This window comes from Ischnura elegans, chromosome 8 (assembly GCF_921293095.1).
Source record: "Ischnura elegans chromosome 8, ioIscEleg1.1, whole genome shotgun sequence".
Taxonomy (NCBI): Eukaryota; Metazoa; Arthropoda; class Insecta; order Odonata; family Coenagrionidae; genus Ischnura; species Ischnura elegans.
In genome coordinates this window covers 40,901,822-40,915,811 of record NC_060253.1, presented here as the reverse complement: position 1 = coordinate 40,915,811, position 13,990 = coordinate 40,901,822, and the positions used below count along the sequence as shown (strand labels likewise).

The 13,990-nt window shown below is 42.0% G+C and overlaps 1 protein-coding gene across 4 annotated transcripts in view; it reads left to right on the top strand.

Annotated features, from left to right (window-relative positions):
* Positions 1-13,990, top strand: part of LOC124164198 (segmentation protein cap'n'collar) — a 458,815-nt gene that overhangs the window by 334,475 nt on the left and 110,350 nt on the right. For all 4 annotated transcript variants that reach the window (XM_046541418.1, XM_046541417.1, XM_046541416.1 and 1 more), the window contains 2 exons: positions 1,137-1,429; positions 5,655-5,855. In XM_046541418.1, the coding sequence (XP_046397374.1) occupies positions 1,137-1,429; positions 5,655-5,855 (494 nt within the window). The remainder of the gene's footprint in view (positions 1-1,136; positions 1,430-5,654; positions 5,856-13,990) is intronic.

Sequence of the window (13,990 nt, the reverse complement as noted above, 5' to 3'; positions counted from 1 at the left end):
AGAAATGGCAATATATTTTAAATAAAAAATGCTTTTTGACTACATACAAGTTAATTGCAAGTTTCTGTTTGCTTCTTGAGTTACTTACTTCATTTAAGCTTGTGTCCCATTCGCTAGTAACATCCTTATGCAAACCATGGCATTAAACCCCGATGATGCTGACGATCTTTGAAATTATACAGTATTAATTGTGTATTGATTTTATGCGTGTCGTAACAATTCTCAGATTTAATTGTACCCAAGTCTAAATCGATATCCGTAAACAATGCCTGAGTAATCTTCCCACGAGAATTAAGGATCCTAAAAATCGTTTTGACCTGCGAATTGGCCCGTAAAGCTTAAGGTTTTTGAATTCAACTTACTTTTGCTGCAATGTAGAACAAAGCGAAGGCAATTAAGTGTTGCCTAATGCTTAAAGACTTTTAAATAGATTCCAAGAAACTTAATATTCCGGTTCAAAATATTAGGCGCTGAAACTTCGTTTCTCAAGGTTTAATATAGTAGTTGATAGTAATGTTTGATTAGCATACAGTAGTGTGAGATTTTTGGGCTGAAGGTACTGATAGATCATTGGAAAATAGCGTCATTAAACCTTAAGTCGTGGGCGATTGTCTAAAATTGAGTAAGAGTATAAATTTTGGGTTCTTTGAATACCCTATGGAATTGATAGGTACCAACTGAAATATTTTTTCCTTTATATTCGAATTCCTACTTTAATTCTCTCATTCATATCTAAGCTCTCTTGTGCCATCTGGCTACCCGTACACCTGTACCAGAGTACGTTCATCACACTCCGAGTCTCTAGCGGCTGCCAACCTATAAATTCGTTTAGCATGTGTGTAATGCTTTCTATACGCCCATAGCAGTTTTTGACGAATCGCACAGCTTTCCTTTTTATCCCAAGTTCACTGATTAAGTATTTCTGCTAAGGATCCCATATGCTCGCTGTACATTCACAGTGTGACCGGACGACTGCGAAATAGCACCTCTCTCACACTTTCTCGTGTGTGTACGCTCGTATGTGCGCGGCCCTAGCCATTACTGATAAACTCTTAAGTATTTGAACTCTTTAAATGTCTTCACAACTGTCGTTTTCAACGTGATTATTATTGACCGATCATTTTTGCACATTGCAGGCGAGTACGTGTTCCAGGAGGATGCGTCGTCTGCCCCGGAGGGGAGCTCTGTGGGCGAGGAACCTTCGTCTTCGAGCCCCGCCTCGGAGCAGCCTGCGCCGCTGCTCGTAGACGCCTCCGCCGAAGAGGATCTCGGCGCAGCCGCCGAAGAGGAGGAGGCGGCCGAGGAGGGCGTGGAAGGTGTGGTTGCCGGCCTCTCGCTCTCCGGCTTCTCGCTCGAGGACGCGCTGCAATTCGTGGGCATCGACGAGGACGAAGACGACGTCGAGGCCAAAGCCGCTGTCTCGCCAGAGGTGAGAACACTCATTTGTATTCATTAAAGGGAAAGGGGCAACCTACCCAAGCGGGACTCGAACCTGCGACCTTTTGTTTAGCAGGCGGGGAAGTCGTCGCCTGCCAAACAAGAAATAGAAGGTTCGCGAAGTTGAGAAGCGTAGAGGACTTTACCCCGCCTTCCAAAGAAGAGGTCGCGGGTTCGAGTCCCGCCTGGGTATGTTGCCCCTATCCAAGGCATGGTTGTTCGTGAACGTGTAATTGTTAAATTTGTTGAAAACATCAATGTAAAAGGCCAATATGTGTTGTTTTCGGTGGTCAGGGAATAAATAAATAAATTTAGGCTCGGTTTAATAATGCTTAGTTGACTGTAACCGGGACATTATACAGTCGTAACCTCACCTTAAGAATATTTGGAAGTTATTGTAGATCAAAGTTGTTCAGTTGTCCCGACTTGGAGTTCCCTTTTCATTTCCCAGTAAGGCCTACTCCATTTCACTCCTATTCTCTTTCTTACCCTCCGTTGCTTAACGGACATTCTTCCTTCTAACACTTTTCAACTTCCCCTCCTTGCTCAGTACTCGTTCAATCCTAACCTGTTGTCTCATCTAGAAACATCCTTTCCTCGTCCTTTAGATCAGCGGTTCCCAACCTTTTCTTCCTCCCGTACCCCTCTATATGTGTATTACTGTTACTGTACCCCCGAACATGAAACGTGCACATTTTATTACGTAATTTCCCTTCGGGTAGGTGACGTTTTTTGTTGTAAATAATTGTACAAATAAAACTTTGTTTTAATTGCCCCACATAAAATGTGTACATATTTTCTATTTTAGAGATACTTAGTTCCTGGCGTGCGCCATTACAGATTATTTATCTAGAAAGTAACTGAAGCATTATGATACGTAAAGTTTAAAAGCTTTACTAGACGTTATAAAACTGGGCCGTGGTTCTCTGTTCCATCTTCACAAATATTTAGGTTTCACATGAATAACGTTAGGCTGAAAAAATATGAATACCTTTTTGCTGAATGGTCGTTTTGATGACTGTTGACATTATTAAAAAAAAAACAAAGAAATGCCTAAAACGTTTTTTTTAACAAACTGCTATAACATAAAGGCTAAGCATTTCTTGATTACTTATCGTTTACTTTTCCTGATACGCGTGAATAATTTTCCTCTGTCGCTCTTTTGAAAGAACTTTTGTTTCATCTTCAGAGGTGGAATTTGTTATTGATTTATCATTATGTAAATGAAAACTAGACCTGAAGTAACCGCGTCGAGGTATTATTTTTTTAAACTTCATACATTTATATCAGTAGGAATCCGTTTGTGGTGAATAATACTTTCTTTGCCAACATTTTTCGCTTCTCATTTTGTTTGGCATCAAGGAGGAATGCGTATTAGTTTGATGATCGGCGTTGGTTGAAGCCTTCGATTATAATATGTTTTCAATTACGTGTGAAATGTGGTCCCATGGCGACGGACGCTGCCGCTTTAGATGTGAAGGAAGTACGCTTTACGCTCTGTTGGCGCAGCGTGCAATTGGAAATTCTTCGCCTCGGGAGGATTTAGCAGTCTGTACTGGCCGTGGGTGAACGAAACGAAAATTAATTCTTTCAGGTAATGGGGTGGTACGGAAACGATTAAATCCGCATTTAGGTTAAGCTTGAGAATTGAGCTGGATAGTACTTAATTTATGATGTTTCTCTCAGAATTCATTATATACCTTGAGCAACATCATGCTTTCTATCGGAGAACTCGGTTTCGGAGCTGTGGATGAGCATGTTTGGTAAATATGAGCTGTCGAAGGAAATGCTTTAGCAGTTCTACCAGCATACCCCTGGCATTTACTTTTTTTTTTGCTTGCATTCATGGCACCGATATATGTTTCATAGTGAGACGTACACATCACTAGAGCCAATACATTTTAGGATACCTGTACTTTTTTATGGAGTTTGCCTTAAAAAGATATTTGGCTTAACCGGGTTCGCCTTGAAAACCTTGAAAAGATGGCTTGGTGGTGTGATTGGTTAACACGCCTGACCGGCGATCAGGAGATCCGGTTTCGAATCCCGGTTATGCCAAATATTTTTTCATAGCGAACTTCACCCTTGGTGGACACAGTGGAGGATACAGATGCAGGGGGCTCGCGCCCCCCTTGTGGGGCCGCCCGCATTGCCGAACATTGCAGAACCACATTTGTAACTTTTTTTATATATTAAGATGGTATGAGTTTAAATAAAACTTTCTTAAACTTTGCACGTGGCTTGATTATTTTTTTACTACGATAAGGTCCAAGTGGTGCAACTTCAGTTCTTAAGCATTCATTCAAAGTACTTCTCTCATAATGTAGTCGAGCTCTGTCAATCTACGCCCATGCAAGTGGCCTCCAAATTGAGGACCCTGCTTTAGGCATAGTTTTTAAAATCGCCCACGTCTATGTATTTGAGTCATCCGGTCTCAGTTGCGTCTTGCTGACGGTGTGTATGTGTGGGGGGATTTCTTCGCGTCTCCCCTCACTGTCGCGTCACCGCCTCCGCTCGCCCGTCATCCCTTACGCATCGTGCTCAGTCTTTTGTTTTCCCCCTTTGAGTTGGACCCCCTGCGGTCCTTTGCACCGGCACCAGGTTGAGGGTAGGGCGCGAGCGTCGGATGCAAAGGTGGTCCACGAGGGCGGGTAAGACTCCAGTGACGTCACCCCCGAGACAGATGCCTCGTTCAGATTGCGATTATTCCAGCAATCGTTATAACCGTTGTGACTATCGTGCGTTTACACAACGATTGTTAAAACCTGTGCTGCCCTCTAGTGCTGACATCTAAAGTGAACCTGAAATTGACGGTTAGCAAAGCTGTTGAGGTATGCTGGGCCAAGATATTACTTTGTTCAATGTGTATTTAACGAATAATTTTTCTTCTGCCCATATTCTTCCTTGCTTGGAGGAATCCATGAAATAAAAAATAGAGCGAGAGGAGCTTCGCGAACTTTTCGTTTTCTCGTGTCGCTTCCTTTTCCGGTCTCCAAGCGCCTAACCATCGTAAAGTGGCAACGTTCGGAACTACGTGAACTATTGCCAGGAGAAGCATTCACACTGCTAGTTCGGCCAACTATCGTTAGGACGATCGCTCGGACAATCGTAATCTGAACGGGGCATGAATGTGTGAGTTTTAAATCAATACATTGTTGGCGATGATTTATTATTCTTAAAGTTGTCTACTCGTTAGGATAAGTTCCATGGAGAATTAGGCGGATTACCCTGGCCTCTGGTAATCGCTAGAAACAATTTGGAATTTACAATTTCATGTTAAGCCAAAAAGGTTACGAATTCCTTCATTGGTAATAATCCTATAAGAGACGCGGAAAGAAGGACCTCATCGAACCGATTTTTGTGGCTCAAATTAGAGTAACGAATGCCGGAAAACCTTTCGGATGTATGATACCCTGAAATAGTGGGTAAAAGTTCTTATAGTGGCACTCGGGAAGGTGATATTCAGCTCTGGCGCTCATCTCATTCTTTTTCAATCTCCTTTTATTGTGATCACGTTAGTGGGCTTTTCAATCGTCATATTCTTGTGAATAGTTAGAGATTTTGAAGTTAAAAACGTCAAACCAGATTTCGTGTTTAGTGCAGCCGGGATCCCTGCGGATTGTCGGAACATGCTGGGGAAGTGTTTTTGGGAAATTTTGGGAAACATCCTAATTTTGAGGGCTTTGATAACACGTTTTTGTCATATTATTATGAAAATTGAGGATGTTCAAGTAAATTACGTGGAAATTGAGAGAAAAAAACTTTGTAAGATTTACTTATATATTTTTAAAAAGCACGAACCGGGTTACATGACATAGTTACATCGTCAGATGTCCTTTTTTTTTAAACTATGTTATGAAACTCGGGTAATGTCTTTTCAAAAATATCAGTGAGCCTTGCATTGTAGTGGCCGCTAGAAACAATTTTCAGGGTTCAAATTCATGTTAAACCAAAAAAATAATAAATTACTTTATAAGTAAGAACCCCTTATGAGACGCGAGTTAAGGACCTTATTGAAGCTATTTTTTTTAATCAAATGAGAATAGCGATCGCCAAAAAACGTTAGGAATTTTTGAAATCTTGAAAGAGTGGGTAAAAAATCACACGGTTAATCCTTAAATCATCAGTAATTATTAAGTCAAACTCCAATTCTTCTCCTGCGCCGTAACTCATCTTCTCATCTTCCTTTCTCCCGTTCTTGGTTCGACCCTCGGCAGCAGGTTGAGGGTCGGTCGTCGGATGCGAAGGCGGCCCTCGAGGGCGACGAAGACTCTGGTGACTTGAGTGACGTCATCTCCGAGGAGGCAGACATGCAGGCGTCTCACTACGGCCTCCACCAGGTGGCGCACCAACACCCCCACCACCACCTCTACCACTCCTACCACCGAGGACCCGTGCCCCAGCAGCACCAGCAACAGGTAAGGAAAGTGCACCTCGGTGCCTCACGACTTTTATTCACGAACAATATACGGTGCAAATTCCACCGATTCAGGAGGTATATAGCGAAAGTTCGACGCATTGAAGTAAAAGGTAGTTGCACTTTTTCACAATTTAATTATTTTCTATAATTATGGAAAAATTCATCCACCTATTATTGTAGGAGATTATGGCAATTATGGAAATTATTTCAAGCATGGAAAAGTACAACTACCTTTTATTTTAAATTTACGGTTTTATGCTGTTAAGTGGGCTTCGCGTTTGGTGTGGTGGCAAGAATATTGGCATTCCTCTCGATGTTCTCCGGTTCAAATCCCAGTGGTGTGGATACTTTTCAGAGAATGCCCGATCACTATTTAGGGCTTCGTGTTAGACGCTTATGGTACAACTCTACTCCATCCAACCAGATCACAGCAGCACCAGCAACAGGTAAGGAAAGTACATCTCGGTGCCTCGGTGTCATGACTTTTATTCTCGAGCAATATACGATTTAAATTCAACCGATTCAGGCCTGATAGGGTGCAAGTTAGACATATTGAAATAAAAAGTAGTTGAAATTTAATTATTTTACCACAATTATTGGAAATAATTTTCCTTTTATTTCAAATATACGGTTTTCTACTGTTAAGCGGGCCTCGTTGGTGTAATAGCTGTAATATTATCTTCCTTTCCAATGGGCTCCGGTAAAAATCCCAGTCGTGTTGGAGACTTTTCAAAGATAGTTAATAAGGTTTTTGTGGGTGGAATGAAAGCCAATAGACCTTAATGTATATTAACGAAGTTCATTGCTAGTCGAGTGACAGCACGGGTAATAATTAATTTAGTTTTCCATAATTTTCCACCTTTGTCGATTTTTTCTTATAATTTCATACAAAATTATAAAAACATGTTTTATAAAATCATGTAGAAATTTTTAATGAACCACATTTTTGAATTGTACTTCCTAATTTTATGAATTAGTTTTTAAACATCTCAAGTATGAAGGTGTTATTTTTCATACCGGCGACAATTGCCATGGGAAAAAATTCCTTGGACCTGGAATGGACTTTTGACTGTCCTGGTCCCTGTGCATCCCTCTACGGTATCCAGGTTAATATATTCAGGATAAAATTACCGAAACTTTAAAATCTAGATGGCATAATGGTGTGTGCGGTGGTCGCGTAAGGCAATGGAAATGGTCCGATTTTCCCGGTCCTGGGAATGAATGAATGATGGCAAGGAATGAATTGCAAACTATTTTCTTTTATTTTTATTACCGTTACGGACGGCGTTTGTTAGTCTTGCGCATTAGTTGTCGTCATAAAGATCCTATAGCATTCTCAAACGTCCTTAACCCGAATACTCTTTCCTTGATGGATTTTTTGTGCCTTGCTCCCAGATTCATTTTTAATAGATCGTTCTCCCCTCCCGTCTCGCGGAACTCATGAGTTTGCGAACTTAAATTTTGTAATAATAGCGAAACCTTTTAATCGCAATCTCGGACACGCCGGCCAGCGTTTCATTTTTTCTCTTAAATTTTAATTTCGTTTCCTCCATGCCAATTGATATTTGAACGCAATATCTACTCTTCTCATTGTTCAATTAAGCTCTTTTTTCCCTCTCGGCGTGCACAGATAGAAATTAGGAGGGATATCAGTTACCTTACCGTTGAATGTAAGCATTGTATTAAAATCTCATTATCAACTCTTGCGTAACGTTACTCGTCGATCGTGACGCCTTGCGATCCATTTTTCATGCGAAGGCGTATTAGTGAGAGCAAGAAAGACGATTATGGTTTTTGCGGGCTCCTGAGGCGAAGAATGCCCACTGTGAAAATATCTTATTAATTCTTGCGCGGGGAAGCCGAAGTCGCCCAGAAATCCTTGGGATTTTCTTTTCCTCCTCCTGATTTTCTTTGCTGCGGTTGGCCTTGCATGCCCCTCTGCGCGGGAGGCGTAATATGCAATACGTATTTGTAGGTGTAATGAAATCCTTAAGAGGGTAGATGCAAAAAATGAAGTTTGTATGGTATTTGGAGGAGGTGACCGACTGCTGAGGTCATTTGTGACATGAGGGAAGGGTATGGAAGGAGGGGTTTCGAGATACCCTGTATCGGCGTTAGCCTACTCCTGACGAAAGGCGCCAAGGGGACCACGGCTTAGCGTCCCGTCCGACGGACGGAGTGCTGTGCTGAAATATGCATACGGATTTGAAAAAAGTGAGTAAAGAAGAGATCAAGAAAAAATTGCGAGGCCAGGGCATTGGGAAATTGAAAGCCGAAATTTTGTTATGTCAGGAAGATTATCGCGTTTGGTATTGTGCTACCATCTTAGCCAGCCAATCAGACCAACAGATTCATCACGGGGTATATGCTATCGTCATTTCAATCTCAGCAGCGTTTTGGCATATACTTCCTCTCACTCCTGTAGTTAATCAACCCGAAGGTTGGTTCGGACAGGGAAGGGTAGGGCTCACCTCGAACTAAACCACAGGCGAAGCGGGCCAGAGCCTTTCGCTACACCACCTCGCACTTCGAGGATTTGCGTTTGGATTTCTTTGACCGAGAGCTTCACCCGGGATTTGGACCCTGGATCCCGTGATCAGGAGCCAAGCCCTCTTATCATAGTCAAACTGATTGTTGACGAGTTGGCTTCGTGGAAGTCCATGAATAGTGATAATTGAGACATCAGTAGTATTTTTCCACACTTTTTTATTCTTTCTCGACCGGTTTCAATGCTTACGTATCATTATCAAGAGCTGTCTGCTCCTTAGTTTTGACATCTCTTGATAATGATGCGTAAGCATTGAAACCGGTCGAGAAAGAATAAAAAAGTGTGGAAAAATACTGCTTCTGTTTCAATTTTATCACTCTTATCATAAGGCTACCTTTATGTTGCAGATAAAGGTTGTCGACCCGCGTTATATTGCAGTTTCCTTCCTTTAATATCTATCAGGATGACCCACGAAGGAAGTTGGCGATGAAGGACCCCGTCGAGTGGCTTAAGCGCGTTTGGCAATGAGACTGTGGTCACTTTGCGCCCATCACTCCACCGCTTAATCCTTTCTTCCGCTCTTCGCCCACACCTCGCGACTGGACCTTTGACGCATCACGTCTCCTCCGCCGACCCGCGCACATCTCCCGCGGGATAATGATCCGCCGTCCGCAGAAATCCCCAGACCGTGCGGGAAGATTGCCGCTAATGCCGTGATTGCGGGTCGCCCACATCGGCGGTCTTAACAAGTGTCGGACGAGGCAACGGAACTTCAGACGCGGGGCTCAAATATCTCCATCTGGTCGGATTTCAATCTCCATCGCCCATCGTCGCCAATTTAGGCGTTCTTCCGGAATTGGCACTGGTCCAGCGTCAGTGATCCGTAGGCACGTAGACTGAATATGATAGAAACATCTGCAGTAATTTTTCACATTATTTATTAATTACTACAGCTGTTTCTATCTCATTACAATGAATTTCCGCGAAGTGAACTCGTCAGCAATCGATCTAGTAAGTAGCCTGAAATTTGCTTCGAATGAATCTTGTGTGGTATGCGGGTTGCGTTTAGTGATATTTTGTTGTCAGTTGGCTCGCATCGGAAAAGCAAACATTTCATAATGTGAGCTATATGTTTCGATGGGGTACTGCTGGAAGTTAAATTCAATGTTGGTTTATAGCAGGCATTATGAAATGTGACTAAATCGGAAAATTCACAGTCACGGTGCTCATGGCGTAGCGGTCTCCTAACAAGCTGTTTCACGGTTTATTGCCGCATGGGGAAAAATTTCGGGGGCCTTGTGTCCCTACAAACATTAAAAATACGAATTTAAAAATAATTGATGACCATCTACAAGCCACTTGCCTGCGCATAACAGAACTTAAGTCACATTATCGCTGGGAGCTATTGCATACTACCTAGGCGCCGCGGAAAGTGATATAAGTGGTAAACTCCCAAAACAACAACCTCAATCCCTCTTTGGGCACAGGGTGTGGTTTCCGTATCTATGAATTCTGGAACTATGAAGGATGGATAGATCACGGTGGAAGACATAGCCAGTGGCGCAGCGAGGGGGGTTTTAGGGGAACCCCCCCCCCCCAGAGCTCAGAGAAATTTTTAAGTTTAATCCATTTCACTTAATTGGATTATTAGAGTAGCGTAAATATGAATAAAATATCCCTCAGAAGGCCTTAAAACTCACCATTTTGAACAATTTATCAAAAAAAATTTAGGGTAGGGCCCCCGCACATCCCGTTTACCCTGCCGGTATTCCACACCCTCAGACACCCCAGTGTTTTGCGGCCAAACCCCCCCTAGCCTTAATTCCTAGCTGCGCCCCTGGACATGTCTATTACGTGGAGGGGAAAAGTGAGGGTAGTACACCTCGAGGGAGACCTAGGGATAAGTACTTAGGAGATGGAGAAGGACACAAGGAAAAGAGCATCCTGGAACTGAAGATACTAGCTTGGGGAAGGAAGAATTAAGGGACTAGATTATTCCAATTTTAGACTCTAATTGTGAGTACTATGAAAGGATTTATGGATAGATTCATCTTTGCGTATTATTGGAGACTCAAATCGCTATGGCAGCGCTGTAGGCGCTGACCATAAATAATTATAAACTTTATGGCGCTGACGTAATTTTCCAATATGGCCGACGCGTGGAGAATAGTGTTGTGATGATAACAATGGTAATAGGATGATCGTTGAGCCATTGCGAAAAATAAAGTAGATAACCAGAGATCAGAAAATACTCTACAATGTCAATAAATTGCCATTGTGGTTTCCTAAAGATTGCTTGGTACCCTCGGAGGTCTACTTCCAAATTCGGTTAGTTAGCATCCGACATTTTTTTGGATTCTCGAATAGAGATTCTTGATAGGGTGTAACTTTCAACTCCATCCAGGCTTAGCGTAGGATTACGTGATATTAGTGTTGGATCGTTTTCTTCCCCCTTAAGGCGCCATCTCTTCTTGTCATCGGCAATCAGCGTTGCAAGTCACTCCCCAACCCACCGCGCAGATAATGATCTCTGTTCGCTATGTTGGTTCTGATTGCAGGAAGTACTTCGTATCATTTCTCTGTCGGCTTCCAGGATCTGGTCTCAACGTGCGTTTTTTCTTTGGAGAACCATTTCCATTGCTTGCCTCCCGCGGTAAGAAGTATCATCGATGCGGGAAAAAACGGTCCCCGTGAGAAAGGAAATACAATAGTCGGCGACGAGAGCACCCTTAGGTTGAAAAGAAAATTATGCATTCGCAGCAGAATGCTAGAGGGAAAGTTCTCGTTTAAAAAGAATAATTTAGTGAGCTTATTTACCAAATTTAAAAAAATTTCTGTTGTGATGGAGTTTAAAAAATAAAGAGACTTATTTTTCCGTTTCTCGAACTGTTGCCTATGTAGTCCTCGAGTTATTCGTGATGAAATATCGACGGCCGTAATCCTTTCCCGGGTAAGTTGATGACGCCATTCAATAATGCTGAGTCGGTCACCGCTTCTCAGGTATGGTGTGATATTTGAGGAAGGCGACCGAGAGCTAAGATCATTTGTGCCTTGGGGAGGCAGGGGTGGAGAGAAACTCGGTGTTAACCATTTGCCTGCACCTCAAATTTGATAATTTTACGTTTTTATTATTTTCTCGGATGCCTTTAATATTTTAGAATCAGGACCTACTCTGATAACCCTGAAAATTACAAGGTTAGTGTGAGTATTACACTATGAGTTATACGAGAGTACTCCGTCATCAAAAAAGATGGGTGGGGAAGGAGGTATGCGTCCTTTTAGAGCAGCTGTGATTCTATGAATCTAATTAGCTACAGTCATTATCTATTAGATTTGTAAAAAAAATTAATATGCTTTATTTTGCTGATTCTATAGGTACTCATCAATTTAACAATCCTAATACTTCAGGTAAAATAAGGCTAATGAACGACTCATTCCAACATACTACGCTAAGTTATTAATTGGCGTGTTAGGTAAGCCTGAATGAGGCGCCCGACAGCTTAGGCATTTTCGCCGTAGGGAAGGGTAGGAAAATGGGGTGGAGAGAATCCCGGTGTCGGCATCGGCCTCCTATTAACGAGAGGCGCTAAGGGGTCGAAACAACGTCCTATCGGACGGACGTGGTGGTGTACTTCAAGCTTCAAGTGGTGTACTTCCGCAGAGCACTCACGTAGGGTTCAGACAGTCTCTGAAAAATCTCCGCCTCCGCCGGGATTTGAACCAGGTCCCAATGGGTGAAAAGGTAACTCTCTAGCCTCCATACAAACTCAGGTACTCCTCGACCTTGAGCATGGGCGGCGTGTGAGTCGTTGCTGTTTACACTCTTGTGAGATTCTTTCCCTTAGTGGAAGATTATCACCAAACGATCAAAATTAATCATAACTGTAATGTCGTCACCAACTCATAAAAAGGGGGCGGCGGCAACTTTTCGCGTTTTCTTATTTTAAATTTTCGTGAGAAAGACCGAAATAAGAAGACGTTTTCGGCTGAAATTATCGTTTCCCTCCTCTTATCGAATCGTTTTAATTAGGGATGGACGAATCCAGGATTTTTCTCGGATCCGGATTCGGATCGGATTCTTGATTTTCGGAGCCGGATCTTTCGGATCGGATATTTTCGGATCCAAATGCATTTTAAAATTCCTGACGCTGAGATTCCCCTGATGATTGTTCAATCTCTTGGGAAGAGTCACACTATATGCCAGACGTATTTTCCTTTCTTTTATTTTCCACGGCTGAAATTCTCCTACGTAGACTCTGCGAGAGCTTTGAAATAAAACGGTTCATGAGTGGGACTAGAATCGCATGCGACGGCGCATTCGAAGAGAGAATCGGAACTCTTTCAACCCTTATGGGGTGTTGCATTCACTGAAGCTATTATTTGAAATTTCGAATCCAGATCCGATGTCTTCCGCGACTTTGGATCCGATGTATCCGATGAAGGGCAATATCCGCGGATATTTGGATCCGAGGTATCCGATCCGACCATCAGCTATTTTAAAGAAATCTTTAGTAATTTCAAAGAAATGTCTTTCCATCTTCTTATCGTTTTGCCATATACACGATGACTTAGTACCATTCTCAGTGACCTGAAAAGTAAATGTAATTGTGACATTATGTAAAAAATTGCCGTTCCTATCGGTAGTATTTAAATTCTTCGCCAATGAAATCGTTTTTCATGATTGAATCGAATGAAATACATTTGGAAAATAAACAGGATTGCAACTCACTCTTCGGGAATAACGTTTTAATTATACTACTCGCTAATATTCGCATTAATCATTAGGATAGAAGTAAAAACTTCCCTAACGCTGATTAATTGCTTAATGTGAGAGTTGCATGTTACTTGTGAGGAAAGAAACATTTTTTTCATTTTTCTCTTTCTTTTGGTACTGATTTGTCTAATTGAGTCATTACCGCCAAGCCTCGGCCATAACCTCCCGGCGAAAGAGGTTAATTGTCAATGATTTTACGTACCTGGTCATTAGAGTAATGACCCTGGAAGATGATTAACTAAGCCGTTATCCGCGGCACATCCTCTCACAAGGACACTACAGCTCATGTTCTACAATCGAAGACTGCGTGGACTCAGGTAAAGATTACTAATGTTAATATTTTTCTATCATTCATGAACTACAATATTCGTATAAAAATAGAAAAACTCTTTTTAGAAAATTTCATGGATTTCCAAACATTTCCGATTTCCGCTGTAATGCTGAACAGCAGTTTTGAGAGCCGTCTTTACAATTGAGGTCTATTTAAAAGATATGCCACTAGATGGCGTTTCTTCATCTCGTGGACATTGAATATTTAAAAAAAGGATTCTCCTGACGCCCTCCAGGTGTTAATGTAGCACATCGATTATATAAACGAAAAACTTCAATATAATCCACCCTATTGTATCTTTCTTTATCCCTTACATATCAATTGGGCTTCTTCCACAGCCATCCCTTGTTTTTCTCTCTGTAACTAAGGCGCCAGGTCAGTTACTTCAGTTTAAATAATGTAAAAAGTCGCGTATATAATTCTAAGAATAGTTTCATCATTTTTTTGCTATAGGGTACTACATAGAGATGGGCGAAATTCCGCCGTAATCGATTAATCGTATCAAATGATCATCGGTTCCCTAGCCGCGATACAGTGTAA